General features: G+C 36.4%; 1 protein-coding gene across 1 annotated transcript in view; it reads right to left on the reverse strand.

The window, feature by feature from the left end:
• The window catches only part of VPS41 (VPS41, HOPS complex subunit), a gene marked incomplete at its 5' end in the record, with an annotated part of 99,850 nt that overhangs the window by 19,668 nt on the left and 57,745 nt on the right, over positions 1–22,437 (reverse strand). The window contains 9 exons of the mRNA XM_008064145.2: positions 314–450; positions 1,667–1,807; positions 3,762–3,816; positions 11,066–11,203; positions 13,561–13,611; positions 13,757–13,798; positions 15,693–15,837; positions 17,241–17,368; positions 20,482–20,574. Coding sequence (XP_008062336.1) covers positions 314–450; positions 1,667–1,807; positions 3,762–3,816; positions 11,066–11,203; positions 13,561–13,611; positions 13,757–13,798; positions 15,693–15,837; positions 17,241–17,368; positions 20,482–20,574 — 930 coding nt within the window. The remainder of the gene's footprint in view (positions 1–313; positions 451–1,666; positions 1,808–3,761; positions 3,817–11,065; positions 11,204–13,560; positions 13,612–13,756; positions 13,799–15,692; positions 15,838–17,240; positions 17,369–20,481; positions 20,575–22,437) is intronic.

Here is a 22,437-nt window from a genome sequence, read left to right on the forward strand (position 1 = left end):
GAGTGGATTGCCTGAGCCCGCGGGTTCAAGACCCACCTGGGCAACTTGGCGATACCTCATCTCTACAATAAATAAAAAATTTGCCAGGCGTGGTAGCGTGCGCCTGTAATTCCAGGTACTTGGAAGGCTGAGGCAGAAGGATCGCCAGAGCCCAGCAGGCTGAGGCTGCAGTGGTCAGGAGCGGCCACTGTACTCTAGTCTGGGTGACAGAGTGAGACTCCAACTCAAAAAAAGAAAGTTTTTAACATATCTAACATAAACCCTAGAAATCAACTCATTCAGCATGATTATTTGTCCAAAAAAGGATACTTACCTGCAAATTGTAATCCTGTAGAATCTTAACCAAGGAATCTCTCAAATTGGGAATCTCCATTCCTTCCTTAATACGGTGAATCAGTAGAATTGGGTCAACATGCGTGCCAATGTTGTTTAACAAGCCAGTAATAAATGCTACAAAATACCATATAAAATCATTAACATATAAGCAATGTTATAGTGCAATTTTATTTGCATATAATTTGTACATAATGCAATTTTAAAGCAAAAGTAACTCGAAAACACTTTGAAGTGTTAAAATGATTTTAATTTCTAAACTCTCAAGAAGTAACCTTTCAAGAACTAATTTTCTTTAAGACACAAAGGGAAACAACTGAGAAGTATTTTTAAATGGTTGAACAAATGATTGTCTGCCTTCAAATAGTTTCAAATGTCAAGGGAGTGCAATTAATATTTATTGAGAATATACTATGACAGCAGTCACACACTTGTCTCCAATATTTTGCAAAGTAGGAATGTTGTGTCCCCATTTTACAAAGAAGGAAAATGAAGTGTTTAATTTAACTAAGTTCACACAGCTAGCAAGTAATGAGCCCAAATTCAAACCCAGGCCAGAACTAAAAGTATAGGATGTGTCTGCTATACCACTTTGTCTCTTAAGATCCTTAAACTACTACTTTATCATGCTAAACCAGATTCCTTATATTTTCAGGAGGATAAAGTAATTACATTCAATTTAAGATTAAGGTAGTTACAGAAAAAAGGATAAGGGAGATTTTAACCCATCATTGCTAGTTATCTTTGAAACAGAAGTTGGGTTTCTGTTGGGTGACTGCTTTTGTTTTTTTCCTTCCAAAATGGGAGACATACAGCAAATGGTCAAGCTCAAGGTCAACAAATACAAACTCCTGGTGCTGCACTGAGAAAATAGAGCAGGAAAGAGACTAAAAACTACAATGTAAGTATCCAAATATGATCAACATCCAGTAACAGTTATATGTTTCCAGAAAGAGACTGCTAAGGGCTATATACTTTCAAAATAAATGCTCCCATATACAAACTAAAAGCAAAAGCCAAACCAAGTCAGATCAACCCAGATGACATTTATTCAATTTGGTTGCAATAAGTAAAAATATGTCTCATGGGAACACAAAGAATAAGCTGTGTATCTACCTGGTCTTTGTCACTTTCAGGTAATGCAAAGTGATGAGGCTCCCAACTTTCAAGCACAAGAAGAACATCAGAAATCATTACAACACAGCTGGTCTATTATCACTGTAGATACTTTGTCAAATTTTTAACCCAATGTATCTTGAGATAATTCTTACTCTAGATATAACTGGCTACATTGAGAAAAAAAGTTATAATCACAGATAGCTTTTCTGCTTACGTGGTTTGTCAATGGAATATAAAATAAGATCTTCCCAGAGTTCTCCATCATCTTGTTCCTTGGCAAATTCAATTGCTTTATCAACATCATGTAATTCCTCCATAATCATCTTCAGGGCACTTCGGCTGTTACCCATTCGGCCTAGGTGGAGTGAGAATGTGAGAAAGAGTTCAATTGGGATATTTTAATAAACATCTTTAAAATAAATAGTCTATCTTTGTTTATACAATTTGAAAACTAAGACAAAACTATATCTTCTCACGTGACATCAGCATGTACTATCTATAACACAGTAAAATCTCTCCTATTAGTGGATGTTGACTCTGTGCTGAATACTCACTCAAGTGCTTCACATGAATTACATCATTTAATCATCATTACAATCCTAGGAGGTGTGTTTTACTAATATTTCTAATTTTCAGAAGAAATAGAAATGTTAGTAACTTGCTAAAATCATACAGCTACTAAATAGCAGGAAAGTCAGATTCTAGAGAGATATATATGTCAACACCTTCACATTCAAAGCTAAGACTTTGAAGGGACAGCAACAATTGCTTTTCCCTGTCCCTTGGTCAGTGCAGGAACTAGTAAAGGATCATGACTCCTTCTCATCGTGGGCAGCCATTATCAACTGGTAACAGCTGGCTTGTGAATAAAATGATGTCCCAATTTATACCCATATACAGCATTTTGTTTTTCTTGCAAATATTATTTTCACAGTTTATGTCTTTAAAAAAGGTAAATTTTTAAAAATTGTGTATAGGATTTTAAAGTTTCTTATAATCAGACTCATAAATTCTCTACTGCTTCTAATACAATATGACAAACATTTATTCCAAAATATTTCTTGAGGAAAGCACTGAAATTAATAAATTGATGAGCTACTTGAAGTTGTGATTAGAAGTCCAAGCATATGCTCAAGTAATAAAATACAGTCCCAAAGCACTTCTATGAATTGTAGGTCCTATACCTGAATAATTCTGATTTTTTGCTGAGTACCCATGAGTCTACATATGCATAAATGAGAATAGAAGATAAGGATCATTTTTCTTTTCTTTTCTTTCTTTTTTTTTGAGTTGGAGTCTCACTCTGTTGCCCAGACTGGAGTGCAGTGGCCACTCCCGGCCACCGCAGCCTTGCCTGCCTTCCGAGTAGCTGGAATTACAGGCGTGCGCTACCACGCCCAGCTAATTTTTGATTTCTTGTAGAGATAAAGTCTCACCAAATTGCCCAAGCAGGTCTCAAACCCGCAGGTTCAGGCAATCCACTCACCTTGGCCTCCCAAAGCGCGGGATTACAGGCCGAGCCACCGAACCCGGAGGATTATTTTTCAACAGAAGCAAAGGAACCAGTGAGGGAGAGTGCCATATGAGGGAAAGGTGTAAGGCGGAAACATAGAGGTAGGTGGGGAAGTGATGCTGGAGAAACATCAAACATGAACACTACATTGCACGCTGCAGATATCTGCATAAAGCTTCCTTATGAAATCCTCAGCAAAATCTACGTTGCTCTCACGCATGAGGCTTATTTTGGAGGAATTTGAAAAGATAGTAAGTTTTGTTTTTTAGTATGCACGATACAAAAACTATGACACTTTGAGGTAGGAACCAGAAGACCAGGAACAATTTCTGGGTAGAGTACATTAAAAAGCATTCCTGCTTCCCCAAAACTTTGGTATCCAATTGTACTTCCTCCAGTTATTCAGGGTGTGATTTCTGAAAATAAAGATTATTTATTTCATACCAATATGACAGTTATATAAATGGCTCATAATTTTTAATTTATACTAGTTATAATTTTAAAAAGCTGAAACTTGCCATCTACAATTTATTTTAATTTATGTAGTGAGGTGTGAACAAATAAAGTTTTGTTTATTATACATTACTAACACATTATTTCTACAGCATTTATAAAAACAACTTTCTTCTTTACCATGCTGTGGAGTCTATTTGCATATATTAAATTCTTATACAAAACAGACTCAAACTTCTGTGTTACTTTGCTCTAAAACCTATGTCCATCCTTATATAATTTACATCAAGTTGTAACCTTATTTCTTAGTTTATGGGGACCAACATGAATAAAAGTTACTTACTCAGAAGATAAACTGTCTCTTCTACAAAGTTCCTCTGTTGACAGATCTCAAGAGCCTTCAATTAAAGCAGGGTAAAAATGTTACTATGGGCTACCAAATAAGAACAAATGGTAAGAGTCACTTAAACATGTAAACTTGAAGGAATTTTTCCACTCCCTTTCTTTAAAAATAAAACAAACAAAAAACAAATCTCCTTAGAACTTACTGGTGGCTGTATTCAGTCACCTCTCAGAGAGGTACTGGACCCTACAGGATTTAACTGAAAACATATTTGAAGCAACTAAGAACACTCCATCAACAAAGGCAGAAAACAAGATGTTGAAACGACCTTTCCCACTAAGCTTTCTCTCTTCATGCTACTTTAGGTTTCTTCACAGTATTGCTTCCTTCCAAATATGCAGTCATTTGTTTAAGCTCTGTTTCCCACTAGAATGTAAGAAATGTTGAATATATTTATGTTATAAATATATATACACACATATAATATATATAATGTAAGGAATGTGGTCCATTTTTTCATTTTTGCATTAACAAACATACCACATGTTGCATGAATGAACGAATGACAGAATTTAGCGGGAATACTTCTATTGCCAGCTCACCGGAATTAAAAGAGAACTCTGCTCAAGGGTCTGCTAAAAGTGAGAGGGAAAAACACAACTGATGATTAAGGAGGATTCCAAAAGGAGCAACTATGCTGATGACTGCATTTCTACGGGGATTAAAAAGAGACAGAGAGAATGAGGAAGGGAGGGAGGGAGGGAGGGAGGGAGGGAAGGAAGGAGAGAGAGACAGAGACAGACAGACATACTATGTGTTGATAAATAATGAAATAATTTTAAATGAGTTAGACACATTTACTATATGCTCTGTGGTGGGTTCTAGAAGGTCAGATTGCACAGAGATATAAGAGGACAACAAAAAAGAGGATAAAGGAGGAGGCTAAGTAGGAGTGGAAGCAACATGGGTTCACCCTGGGAGCTCAGGATCCAGGGAAGGTGAAAGAGATACGATGACACTTTATTCCACAATCAGAGGAACAAGAGAGGGTCATCTGCAGAGAGAAGGGATGCAACTTGTGAAAAGCTTCATGGAAGAGGTGGCATTGGAACCGGATGCAGTAAAGATGAATGAGTTCAGCAGGAAAACTTCATCTCACACTCCTCCTTATACAGCCTGCTAGAGTGTTGCTCCGCTTAGATTTAAAGCAGAGAATCTCAACCACGAGCTACAAAGCATCCATGATCTAGCCTGCCTTCCTGTGCAGTTTTGCCTCTTTCTGCTCCTCTCCATTGTGTCCTCTTGCCTGAAATGCCTCCCTTCTCCCTCACTCTCCATTCCTGGCAAGGACTCCAGAAAAATATTCCCTTGGACCCCACAGCAGGTCAAATCCCAGGTACTCGCTCCAGCTGCACACTACACAGGCTCCACAACTTAATTAGAGTTGTGCTCAACTACTCACCTATTTAACTTCCCTCTGCTGGGACCATGTGCACTCTAAGCCCTGTGATTTCCACAATGCCCAACCTATTTATTTTTTAAATAAATGAGTAGGCAAAAAAAGGTTTCGGGAGGAAGACTATTAGGTTACACATTTAGAGGAGTCATTTAAAAACATCCAACCAATGTTGTTTTAAAAACAAGAACCAAGGAGATTAAAAAGAACAGCTCAAATTAATTAGCTCTTTTGGCTCAATGATTGATCTTGGGAAATAACAGCAGGAACTAGTTTTGATATTTTGATTTTTAAAAATCAGTATCTCTGGTTGGAGATTGCCAACTAAAGGGCAGAAAAAAAATGTAGCAAAAGAGAAAATAAAACACAAAAAAGAAAAAATATAAATATTGCTTTACTGTAGAACTGCAATGAAACTAGAAACTTTAGGGTACACACACTGTTTAAATTAGAAAATGAGAATAACTGGAGGTCACCATGAGGAGAAAACAACTCAATTACTCACAAGATTATTTTAAAAATTAGGTAGCAGAGACAGCTAGTTGCCTTCCAAATATCCTCTTCCCATTTCTTCCATGGTAATAAGATCTCAGGTGGGTGTGTGACTGCCCAGAATTTAAAAAAGGAAAAAAAAAATCTGCCAGCCTCCTCTGCAGTAGAGGAGTCACATGACTGATGCCTACCGACAGCCAGAGTGGCAGTTTCTCGGAAACTTCCCTTGAAGCATTGTGTGTGAACTCTTGGTTCCCTTATTTGTAGTCCTTTCATCCAAGCTGCTGCTGGAGATGTGGAGGGCAACACCTCACATCAGGAGGTCAAGGTTATACAAGGTGAAAGGAAGAAGAGAAAAGAGCCCTGGTCTCTGACCCTGTGGCATGCCGCCCATAGCCGCCTACAGCAGGTTATTCCACCAGGACTTACACATGACTGAAAACTAAACTACTATTCTGTTTAAACAATGATTATTTTGGGATTTTTATCACTCACAGTGGAATCTAATCCTAACTAATACCTAGAAAATTCTCATTCATTTTGATTAAAAACATGGTTTACCTATTCCTATACAGTCAGGTCTGTCTATTAACATTATAAATGATGGAATTTTCTCACCAACTCTTCACTCTCCTGCAGTGATACTACTGCAGAGACAAGAAACACGTGAGAAGTTAAATAATAAGGGAAAATGTAGCAAAGAAAAAGTCAGAGGACTTCGGACTATACTAATTAAAAAAACTGAGAAATCAACTGAGTGCCTAGATTTGTGCCAGTGCTGGAGATACAGACAGTTTATGGTTTAGTGGGGCTGTGTCATTCACAGCTAAACAGAACACTGAAAGACAGTCTGAATAACAATGAGTATTTATGCAGCTCAAAATAGTTTATTACTAAAAGGCGTCCATGAGTTCATTTTGTACTCAGAAATTCACTTGCATATTAAAGTACTACTCAAAGTTTAAAACAGAACCATTCCCCCTTCTCTCAGCCATATGAGAATGCTTGAGAACATGCTTGTCTCAAACCACAAAGAGTATGCCATTTCAAGCCTCACCTCAGTTGTCCAAGACATAGTCACTTGTTCTGAGTCTATTTAGTGCTAAATTGATTAAAATTAAATAAAACTAAAATTCAGTTTCTTGGTAGTACTTGCCACATTTCAAATACTCAATTGTGACACGTGGCTAGTGGTTACCATGTTGGACAGAGCAAATTTTGAGGCATTTCCATCACCGTGGAACATTCTACCGAATAGTGATGCTGTAAGTTTTCATATATACTACCGAAAATGAAGTCATGTAGGTAGAAATGTCTGAATGTAAAGTGGAAATTAGGAATTGTCTGGAATGAAAAGAGATATGTATCGTCAAGTGGAAAAATAATCTGAGTCTCTAAAATTTGAACTTCACAGATTTTTAAATGTTTAGTGACTAGTTTCTTACAGTACTCAAATTATTCTCATCTCACAAACGAGAAAGTAGACTCTAGAAATCTTTAGGAATTTTAACCATAAAAACAAAGTACTCCTAGTGTGTACTTTTGCTACTATTGATACATAAGAGGCATAAAAGTATGTTTCTTTATTTTAGATTCTTGAGTGTTCTATACCACAGTGTTCCCTCTAGAGGAAAGAGTAGGGAGACTAAAAATTTTTAAGTACAGATACATACAAACACAAACACAAATGGAAAAGGAGAACAGTAGTAAAAATAAAAGTGAAGAGACAGAATAATTACAAAAATTAAGCACAGAATGACACATTTAAATTTTCTTCTTCCTGATTAAGTACAAAGGCAAGAAAACTGAGGTAACTAAAAGGAACTTTATCAACTGCTAATTAAAGATTTTTACCTAGCCTTGACCTCGCCATCTTTTATCCAATCTTCTCTTTAAATTACCTTAATGAAAATCTACAATCTTTGCGTCTCCTAGCTTTATTCTTCCAAATTCAGAAATACTGCCACCTTGTGAATGCTATTAGATATGATAGATCATAATATGCTACACATTTGCCAAAACTATAAAGCTAATACTCTTCTTTAACCACTCTAGGCACAGGCAAATCTGATTTGCAAAATGAAAACTAGTGCCTGATGACCACATCTGTAAATTATGGAAGAAAGGATGGTTTAACAGTGCAAAATTATGTCTTTCATGAGTCCTGCAATACTAGAAGTACCTTAGTAGTTGCTATTATTTCAATTAACTTTTAAACCTGAAAAATTATTCCCTGCAACAGTGAAAAGAATACAGAGTCTAAGGATGAAGGATCAGATTCTAAGTCTTGGTTCCTGAAGTTACTAGCTCTAGTCATGGGGTTTTTATTCCATCTCCCTAAGACTCAAGTTGTCATGTATAAAATGACTTTATACACCTAAATGCACTTTTCTAGCGATCAAAAGAAACCAGGTATATGAAAACACAGTACACATCATGAAGTATAACAGAAATATAAAGAATTTTTATTTTTATTGTCTTTTTAAATTGCTGGAGGTGTTAAAAATTCCTACAAACTCTGTATCTCCTTTAAACAAACATAAAAATTTCAATTATTTTAAAAATTCAGTGTTGTGGTGATTTTAAATCCTCAACTCTGGCCTTTGATAACTATACCATAAAGGGCTATTGATATGATGTCAGGCTCTCTACAGAGTTTTTGGTCAAATACTATTGATTGTGGGATTTTAGAAATTTCAAAATAAGGTTGGCCCGGATTCTTGAAGATTTCAATGAGTTGTCAATTTGAAATAATTCCTCCTCTCAACATTTACCCAACCCAGCAAAGATACACAATCAGAAATGAGGAAGATATAGTGCTATTCTGCCAGAAGTGAATCATTAAACAATAATGGATCAACATGCTCTGAATAATGCCTTTCAAACACTTCTCACTGAAAATAAAAGCAAACAATAAAAAACCTCTTGCACCTATAAGACTAAATAATCCATAAACTCTTTTGAAGTAGGTATTTCTGTAGAGGAGGGGAGGAATTAGAATTTTCAAGTTTTTAATTTTTATATTCAGGAGAATAAAAGACCACATTTTCTACGACTCTCTCTATAGATAAAATAGGCAGACCTAAATTCCATGACCTTGACTTCACTGCTAGCATGCCTAGGATGCATGTAATTGGGAAATACACTTTGTCATTCATGATATATAATAGCTTTTTCATGTTACAGGTAGATAAAAATAATTAGTTTCTAAGATAATTAAGTATATATAGAATTCTTACTTAAAAAAAAGAATTAATAAGTTATGACTATCTCCTTTAAGATAGCTGTGGGTATTTGGACCCAAAGGTGCCCAGGGAAGAGTGTTATGCTTTTTGCAGATATACGTATTTCCCATAATAGATCCCGACAAAGAAAGAATCTCTTATGAAGAAGTCTCAATAACCTGACACATGAAAGCCCATCTAGAGACTTCTAAAAATGTGAATTACTGACTTGATTATTTTTAATAGTTTATTTCTACGATCACCATCTCTAATTCATGTTCAAAACTCTCAGCGGGAAACATAAGCTACATTTTAAAACACAACTGAATTTAAAACATAATTGGTTTTAGTATACTTGTGTTCTTTAATATGCAATTTGTTGTTTTCAGTGGACCAGAAAGAAAAAGTCTAAAAGGTCTACACAAATGCTCTAAGCAAACTGTATGCATTGGAAAATCTACATGTTTTGCTGTTCCCTATTGGGTGGAACAATGCGTCTTCCATTAAGCACAGTAGACCAGAAAACTTTAAACGAGAGGGGCTGAAAGTGTATGGGCAACATGAACACACTGGAATCTGGTCTGTGCCTTGTGCTGAGTGGCTGAGAAGAATGAGCCCAAAATGGCTGTGATCATTCCATGTATCAATGGTCTGAGGAGTCAAATGAAGTCTTCTGGAGATAGTTACACCCTCTCTGTAAACATATATTTCCTCAAAAAGTGAGAAACAAATGAAGGGGTATGTTCAAAGAATGAGTCTCGCTCTTCTGCTAGATTATAAGGTCCCACAGTGAGAGAAGACAGCAACATCTATTTTTATTTTTAGAGAAAGATGTATTTCCAAATTTAACCTTCAGAAAATGTCTTGGGGCCCCAAATATAAAATGTTAAAGTTTTTCATAAGTTAATATGTAGGTAACACTATTTTCATTAACTATAGACTTTAAAAATCCATTGAGTTGAAATTGGTTCTTGGTAAATCCAGTACATTTAAAGTTATTCATCATAGGCTGAAGAAGCAAATATAAAAGTTGTAAGCGTATATAAATTGTGTTATCATTCACCTTCTTTATACATATCTCTTGTGGACCAAATATGCTTAATTTTATTTTGTTGATACACACAGCTGACTCGAAAGTATTTGTTATCTGGCCACCCAAATTTAATAAGACATTTGTGGATGTTAGCTAGCATTAGATGGTATCAAGAACCATGGGATAATACGGTCAGCATTAAGACTGATCAGTTGTTAGCACATACATAGTAAGTATTACAGTTTATTTCGAAACAGTAGTCTCATAAAACTTACTAGTCCATATTTAGCTCTAACTAGGACCTTGTATGTGTTTAATTTATTCATTCTCTTACTCATGATGCCACAAACATTAAGCAAATGTCTAATGTGTGCTGGGTACTAGGTTTACCAAAATGAATAAGACAAACGCCTTGTCTTTGAAGAATCTATACAAAGTGGGAAAGAGAGACTAGTAAACAGATAACAGATAATTATAATGGAAAATGTAGTATGCCAGAAGACAGATTTTTAAAGGAGACAGGGTATAAGTGGTACAAGCCCGTAGTCCTAGCTACTCAAGAGGATCACCTGAGCCCAGGAGTTTGAAGTTACAGCAAGCTATGATTGTGCCACTGTACTTTAGCCTGTGTGAGAGAGGGAGATCCTGTCTCTAATTAAAAACATAAAAGGCAGGGTATAGGACCTAAGCTATGACCTTGGATTATCAAATCTGATCCCTGACTGCAGCAACTGTCTCTGCCTTAGGACAGTCTTCCTTCCTCCCAAACACTGACTCTGAGGTGCCACTGATCCTGGGAGATGGACTAAGATTCCTGATACCATTTTTGCTTTGATGGTTGATTAAGTCCTACGCCCTGGATTAAACCTTTCTTCCAATTAAACTTGTTACAGAAATGCTTGAACTCCTCACCAAAATCTATTCCAACAAGGCCTCCTTTTCGAAACAGAATGTCCCAGCAAAGCCTACTCTTCTGAAAGCAACAATCTTCCCCTTGGAAAAGGATGGATGAGCACAGATAGGAAGAGAAGAATGACAGTTTACCAACAATGACAAACTCTTTACCCAATGTGCACAAGTGTGGGAGTCTGTGTCTTACCTTTTCAAGTGGGCAATGGGTACTATCTCGGAGAAAGGGAAGTAAGTTTGGTCGATCATATTCGGCATAAAGACTGATCTGTTTTTCATGGTAGCGCTGCCCCTTATGATGATCTCTTTTGAAAAGCTTATGCAAATACTGAAAGGAACAAAGGATACATCATGAATATTAAAATAATAAAAGTAATACTGGGCAACATTGCTACTTTTGGTTCTAAACAGTTCCCATGGAGACGTTGAGGTAGAAGTAGTCTTCAGGAAAAATCTCTAGGTGATGAAGGAACAGAAAGGAGAACCCCTTAGGAAAGTCAGGGGATTCTGACATTTTCTAAGAGGGCTCAGAGGGACCTGGCTCTCCCACTTTCCAACTATGTAATCTTGAGTAAGTCACTACCTTCTCTGTGACTCAGTTTCTTTATCTGCAAACATCATTGGGTTGTTGTGGGAATTAAATGAGCTGCCATTTGTTACTCAGAACCATGCCTGGAATATAGTAAGCACTATAGGAATGCTACTGACAGTAGCTGTTAATATTGTCATCATCATCTGCTTTTGCTCAGAAATAATATGCTTGATTACTGGTCTTTCTAGATTGTAAAATTCTCTTCTTTTACATAAAAGAGGATAGAGTCATGGGACAAGCATATGTCCTTAAGAACTCAAGTAGTAGGCGCTAAATTAATTCCCTTACATTCTGCCTTTCCTCTTTGTTGTCTGAAAATGAAATGGTGCCTAAACTGGTGACATCAAAAACAAAAATAAAAAATAAAAATCAAGATGAATACAGGTGTTCTGAACCAATTTTAAAAACTGATACTTTACCCTAGCTGTCTGAAGACGTTAATGGACTTCAAAGGAAGTGAGTAATTTACTTTCTATTCACAGGCAAGATTGTCTATCAATATAGTACTCAGAAGTTAGAAAACAATGTTAAACATTTAGTTAGTATTTCATGTAAACAAAAAGCTCCACAACCTAGTAAAGGCAAGATGACTTAACTATACCAGTCATATAAAATGCATTCATACTTCTAAGCCGTCTCCAAGCGGATTGGTTCATAAAAGACATAGAGCACCAGCATGCCCTGAAGCTGTGATGATAAATGAGTAAGCACATGTTTGGTATTTGTTGCTGTATATCATCACAAATAAGCCTAACCACGTCACATGCACCTTAAGAAACCTCTCCTGGGGTATCTATTCACATCTCCCTAAGGCAAGAGGGAGCGAGGCGAGCAATCAGACCGAACTCATCTGCTGGGCTGAGGTCTGATGAAGGCCACCATAAGTTGAGTGGCACTGGGGTCAGCATGTGACCTGGGATACATGGTGCTATTTCCCAGAGTGTGAACAGGATGGAAAAGCTCTGTCACATCTGCCAAGCCAAATTTACAGAGACAATACATCGCTTGGCAGGGAAGATGTAGCCATTCTAGTGCCACCATTTCACCACTGCACGATTACATTGTCACACAGATAGCTACTGCCTGTAATACTGTCTCATGGCTTACGTAGGTCAGAAATCACTGCTTTACAAATGAATTCCCAAGGTGGCCAGCAGAGTAGAGCCCTGTTTGGGGAAGCAAATAATCTTGAGATTTCCGATCACGAGCAATATAGCAATAGCATCTGTACAACCCCTGAGCAAAAGAAAACAAAGTGCCTCATATTCCTACCCTGGAATCTTTAAGAGCTTCAATGTATAAAACTGACTTTTGTGTAAAATACTCAATTCCTTGAGGGTCTTCCTGGGATGTCAGGAGATGGGCAAAGATATAAGTACACTCATTGTTTCTGAAATCCACAGTCCTACTGGCATAATCCCTATGTCTATGGAAGTCGTTCCTTGGGTAAGTTTAAAAGAACAAAGAAAACATCTACTCCTGCTTCACTCCCATAATGATGCAGTGCAGAGAATCAAGTAGCCCCCCCCCCCCCAAGAAAATCTAGAATAATGGCTCTTAACAGCACTGTCAGCAAAACCACACAAGAGAAGTGGGATCAGCTATTGTAAGGGTGAGGAAGTAAAAAAAAAAGACTCTGCTCTTTTATTGGTCTGTGGTCCTGAACGTGGAATGATTGTGTGTTATTTTCTTGGCAGAAGAACTTGGTATCTGCAGTGTCATTTGCTATAATTTATATCATTCTTATATTTAATGGTAATTACAGAGGAAAGGTACAGAACACAAAAATATTCATTATACTTATATATATGCTTATTATATTTTATATATCTACATTATAGGTATATATAAATGTATTCTTAACTTTTTTCATCACAATTCAATTGTGAGTCAAAGTTCAATTACCTGATCTGCAATTAATCCCCAGTCTTAGATTCATAGCATATGCCACATTTTGGTAATTACAGAACATCATTTGCAGTCAATCTGAGTGTTAAGCTCCTTGAAGAGTTCACCTTAGTATCCTCACACCAGTACTGAAAGGTGATTCATTAACTATTCAAAGGGCAAAAGTAGGAGACTGCCATACTTACTACATGCTGCAACTCTGGTCTGTCCTCTAATTCTTCCACTACCTTTTTAATCTAGGGGGAAAATAGAAGTTTAATGATGGAGTTAAGAGGACACAAACACAGCTGCGAAATTAGCTGATAAACATCTCTCTTTTTTATGGTTATAGTGGCCCCAGACATTCATCTGGTAACACATATAAAAACAAAAGGCACTCACTGAAATTTTATCTTCATTGTCCAAAAGCATGTCAACAGCTTTCTGAAATTAAAAAAAAAAGTACAGTAATTGAAATCTGCTATTTAAGAAGAAAAAACTAAACACAATGCAGAGTATGCTACCACCATCAAAGATGAAGGGCTTATTTTATATTCTTAAAGAGGCTCTTAGCTTTACAATGGCCTTTATATAAAAAAGTCTGTTAAAAAATGCATTTTCAAATGTGTCTCAATCTGAGGTCTATGTGTTTTACATACTACTAAAATGGTATACCTTGCTATAACTTACCAAAAGCAAAATATCTTTACTACACATATTCTACCCCCCTGGAGGCAGAGATCTTCACACATTCTCACATGGCTCTCAGTAGTTATGGAGAGCATCTCTTTACTCCATGAAAATGGGCTTTTCTTCTCGGTACCTGAACCTTAATCAAGTCTCGCTATGAGATCCCACCGACAATAAGGAGTTGGTTTCATATGGAGAAAAGGATAAGAGCCAGGAAGAGAATTCGATATCCCAAGTTTCATAATGATATAAAGTTTATGGACTTTTAGAATGTACTTTAGCCACCTTTAACAATCAGGAAATACAAATTAGACAGTTTATGACAAGACATAGTGGGAAGACAGCCCACCAGACCAAGCCTCGTACAGAACACCTGGGTACTGTTCTTGACTCTGAGACAATTTAGCTGTGTGTTCCAAACCTTATTTTTTTTTCTCTGAGATATGAAGGTGCTGGAATGGATTATCCCTAAGGTCTCTTCTAATTAGAAAACTCTGTGATTCCTTGCCTTTGGTTCATACTCTTGAATAGTAATTAGTTTTAGCTCACTCATCTTTTTTTCTACCACTGCATATGCAAAACTAGGCTCTGGAGACACATGGGGGTGGGTGCATGAGGGGAGACCTAATATGAGGAAAGTGTAATTAATTTTTATATAAGCACACCACGTCCTCTTAATCATCCTCTGCCAGACAAGCAGAGTCTCTACCTGAACTTCCTGGAATTGCATAATTCTTTGTAAATCTGTAGTCTCTTTTAGTTTAAAAAAAAAAAAGAAAGAAAATAGGCTAAAGCATCTTTGAAAAAAAGAAGTAGATCTAGCTCCTAACTTAATTAACTTTAAGTTGGTGGAGATTAATGTAGCAAATAATATCCCAAAATACAGTAAAATATAATTGAAAAATGCATTATTCTTTTTGGAGTCTTTATGATTCTACTTTTTGACTTATGTAAAATTTCAATTTTTTGAACAAGAAAACTGTGTTTTATGAATTTCATTATTTCTATCACCAGCATTTATAATTAGATTTTCTTTTTTATAACACACAAACACACACACAAAGAATTTGTATCACTTTATAAGAGCCACTGTGAGCTGTGGAGCCTGGGTCTACCCATTAGTTAAGTAACTCACTATTTAGATATACAATGAAATAACATATCCTACATGTCCTGGACCTAAGCACCAGCTGAAATCAACGAAAACCCAACATGCCCGATCTGTGAATGCCAAGAAATAAAACAGTACTAATTGAATCAAGACAGAAGTTTGCTTAACTTTTAAATTCTGGAACACAGACTAAAAGGGTTAAATGAGCCAAAGCATATAGCTAGTTCCTTTGTTTCTATGAATTTGATAAAATATTTTTCCAAGAAATTACTTTATATACACACACCCACAAAACTTTAAAAGTTCTATATCAAAATACAATTGCTTTTACAGAAAAATCACATCAAGAAAAGGATTCCTGAATGCTAACTACTAATATAACTAACAACATTTAGCATTGTCAGAGTATTCTAAGCATGATCAGCATATAGCCAAGCTATGTGATTCACTACCAATCTAGCATTTGAATAGATATCTAAGTTAAGAATTTGGAACAGTAAAAATGATCTATCAGTACTAAAATAAAAAGCACATTACCTCTGAATCAAAGTCCATTAATAAAACAATTTTATCCTTTATAGAACTGAAAAGATTATGCTTGTGGATCAATTGAAAAACATCTTTATGTCTTAATGTTAAGTATATTTCCAGAGCATTGCCATAGTTTTTGTCATAGGTATACCTGGTAATAAAAAATTTTTGACATTAGTATTCATCAACAGCTCTAATTAAAACACATACACACACAGATCATTTACACAATATTAAAAAGTGAAACATTTGTTCTGAGAAAAACGTTTACTTTATTTCGAAAAACATTCCTTGGGATTTAACTATACATGACCAATATGTATTTCTTTCTCAGAACTTTGTCTTTGATTTCATACAAATTTCAGACTAGTTATAATATTCAAGTAATACAAATTTTCTTTATTGGGGGCCAGTCTCAAAATTTTTACAGAAATCTATACACCAAACAACCCATGATCCAGAATGGAGGAAATTCTCATTTTAGTAACAGAAAAATCAGTTAAAATCCTTACAAGCAGTATTCAGCTGACACCTAGGTTATATTTCAAAAGTTTATTTGTAAGGGAGTTGTATAAAATTGAAATGTGTTTTTCCACTGAAACACTGATTTTCACATAGGTTAAGTCCCTAAACCAGTTCCTGAAAGCCAACTGAACTGATATTGTGCTGTTAGTCCATTATTAACAGTACAACAGAATCTAAAAGGCATCTAGGACAATGTTTCCAAGAGAAATGATTAGTGTTCTAACCCAGAATGCTACAAACATGACCTCCTCTGGGAATGTCTAACACAATCCTGAATTCTGGGCCATTTTTATGGACCTTCCTCGGTTTTAGGCAAAAGAGGTAAGCAGATGGGAAGGAGTAGTCTGAGGTGATGGTGCCAAGGAGGGGTAGAAGCAGAACCAGTTTTCTTGGATAGACCTGCAGTATACTTCTGTTTCCCTAGACCGAAGCTCCTTGAGAGCATGAGTATATGTTACTAATGTCTGTATCACAGGCATCTAGTACAGAGCCTGTGTTACTGAAAGTGCCCACAAAATATGAAAAATATTAAACAACTTCTGCCATTTTCTTGAGCCCTGACTCAGAGTCAGGCACTGTGCTTAGTCCTCTATTATGACATCTCATTTAACATTATCCTGTAAGGAATTGTTACCTGTGACCTTATAGATTAAAAAAAAAAAATCAGATGCTTGAGAGGAAACTGACTTGAAAATCCAAGAGTAACAAAATCCAGAGCCTTGCCACTGGGAAACTGCTGTGCTTGCATGGTCTAGAACATGGTGCCCTTCTGTTTCTTAACCACTGCCTCTTGAGTACTGTTAGATTTCTCTCCTTTGGGAAATAGATTATACCACAATTGTATAGTTTCTCATATTGTCTTTAGCCTCTAGTCGATCATTTGAGGTTTAAGAAAGGGTTTACTAAGAGTGAATTCAGAAAAGTGGCATAAAAGGCATCCTCCCTATTCAGAGTTTGCCATATTCTAAAGTATGAAAAACATTTTCAATATAAATTGATATGAAAAAGGAAGCACTAAAATATACTCACAATTCTGCCAGGGTTTTAAGTAAAGTCTTGTTCTGACTATCTTTCTTCAGGTGATCCCGAACTGCTTGAACTATTACTGAATTATTATACAGATCTCCAGGCCATTCCCGGATCAATGTGGCAAAACCCTTGCCAAAGGGGAAAAACAGAAAAAGAATACTCTTTCAATAGAATAAGACTTGTGATATTATGAAACATACATTTGATCTTTCTTCTGCTTCCTGGCACACTCTTAAAACCTTTGGAATCTCCAACGTGATGTCTTTTTGTATGGAGTTGATTGGTATTTGGCAGCCTCTGGTAGCTTCAGGAGGAGGGTTGGTCAAAGGAAAGATCAAGGCATGATTAGAGGATGAAACTTTCAGTCTCACCTTTCAAACACCAGAGAGGGAAAAAGGGCTGAAAGTTAAGCTGATCACCATGGTCAATGATTCAATCAATCATGCCTATGTAATGAGGCATCTCTAAAAACCCAAAAGAACTGGGTTCAGAGCACTTCCAGATAGCTGAACACATGCAGGTCCTGGAGGCTGGGAAAGATGTGGAATCTCCGTGCCTCTTGCCATGTACCTTGCTCCATGCACCTCTTCCATCTGGCTGCTCATCTGTGACCTTTGTATTATTCATTATAATAAACTGGTAAATGTAAGTAAAGTGTTTCCTGAGTTCTGAGTGCTGCTCTAGCATATCAGTTGAACCCAAGAAAGGGGTAGTGGAAACTTCAGTTTATAGCTAACCAGTCAGAAGTACACACCCTATTACTTGTGACTGCTGTGTCTGAAGTGGGTGCAGACCTGTGGGCCTGAGCCTTTAGCCTGTGGCATCTGATGCTATCTACAGGTAGTGTCAGAACTGAACTGAATTAGTATCAGAGGACATACAACTGGTGTCCACTGCAGAACAGACTGCTTGGTGTGTGGGGAAAAACTCACACATTTGATCACAGAAATATTCTATATTGTGAGAGTACAGTGGAAGAAAACTGAGTTTGGTTTTTCCTATATCCTCAGAACAATTCAAATAGCTTAAACAATGCTTAGAAGTATTCATGTAACAGATCAAATAATTTTTTATTAAAACTTTGATCAACAAATATTTCAACAACTGACAGACTATGCCTTTGGGGCTTGTGAAGAAAGAATTACTGTACAATAATCTCCATTTAGCACTCCTGAGAAGCCATTCACTTCTGTTCTTATTTTTATGAAAATCACAGCTAAGGAAGGTATTTTGTTCCTTCTGTAAATGTACCAGTGCATAGACAGAGTTTAGGTCTGACTTACTCCATCCTCATTCTCTTCTCCCTTTCCACACAATAGCCTCACGGAACTGCCAACTTCTAATACGAAATAAGACAAGATGACCAGGCATATGACAAAAGCTTGATAATCCCACCACGTATAGAAATAAGCATTTTATTTCATATTAGGCTTCTCTCTGCCTAATTGGCTTTGTGTACTCTTGAATAAATGTGCTACTCAAAAACTACTGATAAGATCAACCCTGTGGCCATTATTATTAATTAGAGGACACAGTCATTGAGGAGCTGTCATAATAGAATGAACAAAGTTACAGAACACCTCAGTGCCTATTACAGAAAGAAAAAGTTGGAAAGAATTTGTTAAATAAAATGCCCCAGAAGTTGTCCCACTTTTAACATGCTTATACATGTGTCATTAATATTAAACAAAGCTTAGCTATTTAAAACAACTCTGCTGGGTTGTAAATTAACAGGCAAAACTATAGGCATATAACTAAGCATCCCATACAAACAAGTCATCAAGCATCTTAACCTCCAAGAATATCATATTACTTCATATATTTTTAGGAAGAAAAGAAAATTGAGAAGTCAATATTTCAGAGAAGTACAGTTTGTTTTTGCAATCTCACCTTGTGTGCTGTTTAGCAGCACACAATTTTCTTCCACATGTGATTAAAAGTGTTATGAAACACTGCTAGTTGATTGATTATGTAATAATTTAATTCAAAATTAAACATTAAAGTGAAAATAAAAAAGATAAAATAGGAATTATTTTTAAGAGAATATGACAATTTTTGTTTCTAGCTTTATCAGAACACCTAACGTATTATATAATTATGTATTATATATACATCTTGTATAATAATGTAGCTGTTTATATCAGGGTTTCTCAACTTCAATATTATTATTATTATTTTTTGAATCAGGGTCTTACTCTATCAGCCAGGTTGAAGTGCAGTGGCAAGATTACAATAATCACAGCTCAGGGCAGCCACGAGCTCCTGGGCACAGGTGACCCTTCCACCTCAGCATCTCAAGTACTGGAAGAGCTTGAGACTACAGGTGCGTACCACAATGCCTGGCTAATTTTTTTGATTTTTTTTTAGAGATAAGGTTTGGCTATGTTGCCCAGGCTAGTCTCCAGCTCCGAGGCTCAAGGAATCTGCCTTCCTCAGCCTCCCAAAGTGCTGGGATTATAGGCATGAGCCACTGTGCCCAGCCCCAGTACTACTGACAACTGAGGAAAGATCATTCTTTGTCATAGGGAGGTTGTCCTACACATTGTAGAATGTAGGATGTTTAGTAGAATTCCTGCTTCTACCCACCAAATGTCAGTATCACCAACTTGCCAGCCCTAACAACTCCAAATGGATCTAGACATTGCCAAATGTTCCCTGGGGACAAAATCAGTCCCAGTTGAGAACCACAGTTATGTGCTTGGGTGTAACTTAGACTGAATAGGCATCACTTCATTCACATTTGTATGGGTATCCTTAGCATATTCCTGGAATATAGTAGGCACTAGACAGATGTTTTCTAAATAAATACCAGTTAAATAAACAAACTTTAAAAATTATAGTCTATGTGAGTGCTTACAACACTAAATTTAAATTCAAATTAGGCACGATTATTTATTAAATGTATGGCCTTAGACTAGTATTTGATTTCTTTAATTTTTGATTTTCTCATCTGTAAAATTGGGATAATACTACTTAACAGTGCTGTAGTACTTGCCCCTTTTTTAAAGAAAAGCTCTTTCAGAGAGAGAACTTTAAGGAGTTGTTTAAAATGCACATGGATTAAGTGTTTTCACTCTTTATGTAAGCATTCATGATCATGAGAGTTTACCTCAATTTCATCTGTCACATATAAACTGCAAATCTCTTTCCTTTAAACCAGTTGTACCACTGCATTATTTTCTAGATTGCTTAACATATCCCATCGAGAACAAGTAAATATAGTCATGTCAGCATGCCATACCTCATAATCACTTCCCAAAAATTCATGTAAGATCATTTCATAGATGAGTGGTTTTAGAACTGGATCCCCTCTTGGCAAATAAGGACTAATAGCCTAGGGAAGGAAAAGGAAAAATTTCTTTAAAATGTGGCAAAACAAAACTATTCCAATTATGCAGAAAACATAAATGTGTAACTTTACTTTAAAATGTTAAGACAATGGTATTTTGAAAGAGAAAAGATTCAAACGAACACTACTTCCAAATAATAAATTATATATCTAGAAGTATGTATATGCATATACTTATGAATGAATTAAAATTTGCCTGTGGTAACCTTTAGCTCTCTGTTCTTCCTAATGAATTAACACAAATCTAAATAATAGGTAGGAGAAGGTCACAGAGATTACAAAGTCAACTTCAAGTAATCAAGAAGTATGGGTCATCTATTCATCTTTCCTTCCTTAAACTGAAATATATCAACCTTCATCAACCCACAATCATCTTTTTGACATTAAGAAAAAGAGATCTTGTGTTCTTCAGATATTTTGAGTGCTGTGTTAAAAGTCAAACAAACTCCAAATATTGTCCAATGACCCTACAATGCACCAATCACCATGCTTTTTACCGGGGACATGGAGCTAGGGACTATACCCAAGGAGCTCCCAGCCCTAGAAGGAAGATATGCAGACACCTAAACAGTTAATAACGATATTATGAGGTAAGTGTAACAAAAGAGGGGTTAACAAAGTGCTCTGGCAGTAGAGGGGAATCTTGTGATTAAAGCCCTGGGTTTATCAGGCAAAGGAAGAAGGGAAAGGGCATTTGGCAGGAAAAACAATATGAGCAAAGGTGTGGAGCCATGACTGTGTGCAGTGAGGTAAAAGGGGCCCAGAGAGGCTTCTCGAGAAGGGAGGCCACTGAAGGGAGATGAGGCTGAAGAGTAAGGGGAGGGGGTTATGAAAGGAATTTCATTTTTATTCTATAGGCAGGAAGGAAGCAACAGATATTAAGGAAGTGAGAGTCCTCACCTATTTTTTAAGCAGCTAACTTGGGCTAGGGTTGCCCACAGATCTATCAAAAGGCTCTTGTGAAGACTCAGTCAAGAGTTAAGGCCAGTGGCAAAGGGGGAAGAAGGGAGGCCCAGTTGATACTGACATGGTAAAACTGACAAGAACTGGAGATTAAATAGAATGAAGAGGAGAGAAAGATGTTTCTCAAGAGCAGTGGCTTTGTGCTAATAAGCACCAGGGAATGAGAATATTGTGTCATAAACACAGACTGAAAGGAGAAGGACCAAATTTTGAAAGGAAATGAATTTATATTAATTTGAGTTTCTTTAGAAGCAGTATGTATATACAAGGGGAAATGTCTGTCACACACAATTAAAAAGAGCAGTCTAGGTTATGGGACCATCAAGGTAAATGGAGCCAAAATCCTCCAATAATCCCAACAAGAAGAAATATCCTTGGAGGCTTCTCAGGGAAGAGTGACACTTATGGGGCAAGCACAGGAGGAATCCCAGGGTTGACAAGTTGAGTAACTGAAAATTTTTAAAAGCATATTCATAACTCCAGGAGAGCATTCAAAAAGCCCACAAACACTGAAAATTTTTTTTTAAATGCTTTAAATAAAGATGAGAATACCTGACTGAGTTATTTGGATGTTGTAAACTAAGTTGAAAAATTTTTAAAAAGGAAATATCAAAATTATTCATTAGAGCTAGGTGGTCAAATTTTCCATTTTTCTTCCAGCAGGTAAAATATTATTTGAAAAATACGTTAATTCTTTAGTCAATTTTAACAAGTCTTATGTTTTACAATCTACTGGAAGAGATTACCCCTGCTTTCAAAAGTCGTTAAAAAATCATGAAAACTTCATCTAAACACAGAGAGAACTGGAAAGAGATAAGAAAGTGAACACATCATACATATATGGCATATATTATATAATATCATATATGCATTTTTACACTAGGC

This window comes from Carlito syrichta, unplaced genomic scaffold, assembly GCF_000164805.1.
Source record: "Carlito syrichta isolate Samal-C Ts95f unplaced genomic scaffold, Tarsius_syrichta-2.0.1 Scaffold307206, whole genome shotgun sequence".
In the NCBI taxonomy this organism is placed as follows: Eukaryota; Metazoa; Chordata; class Mammalia; order Primates; family Tarsiidae; genus Carlito; species Carlito syrichta.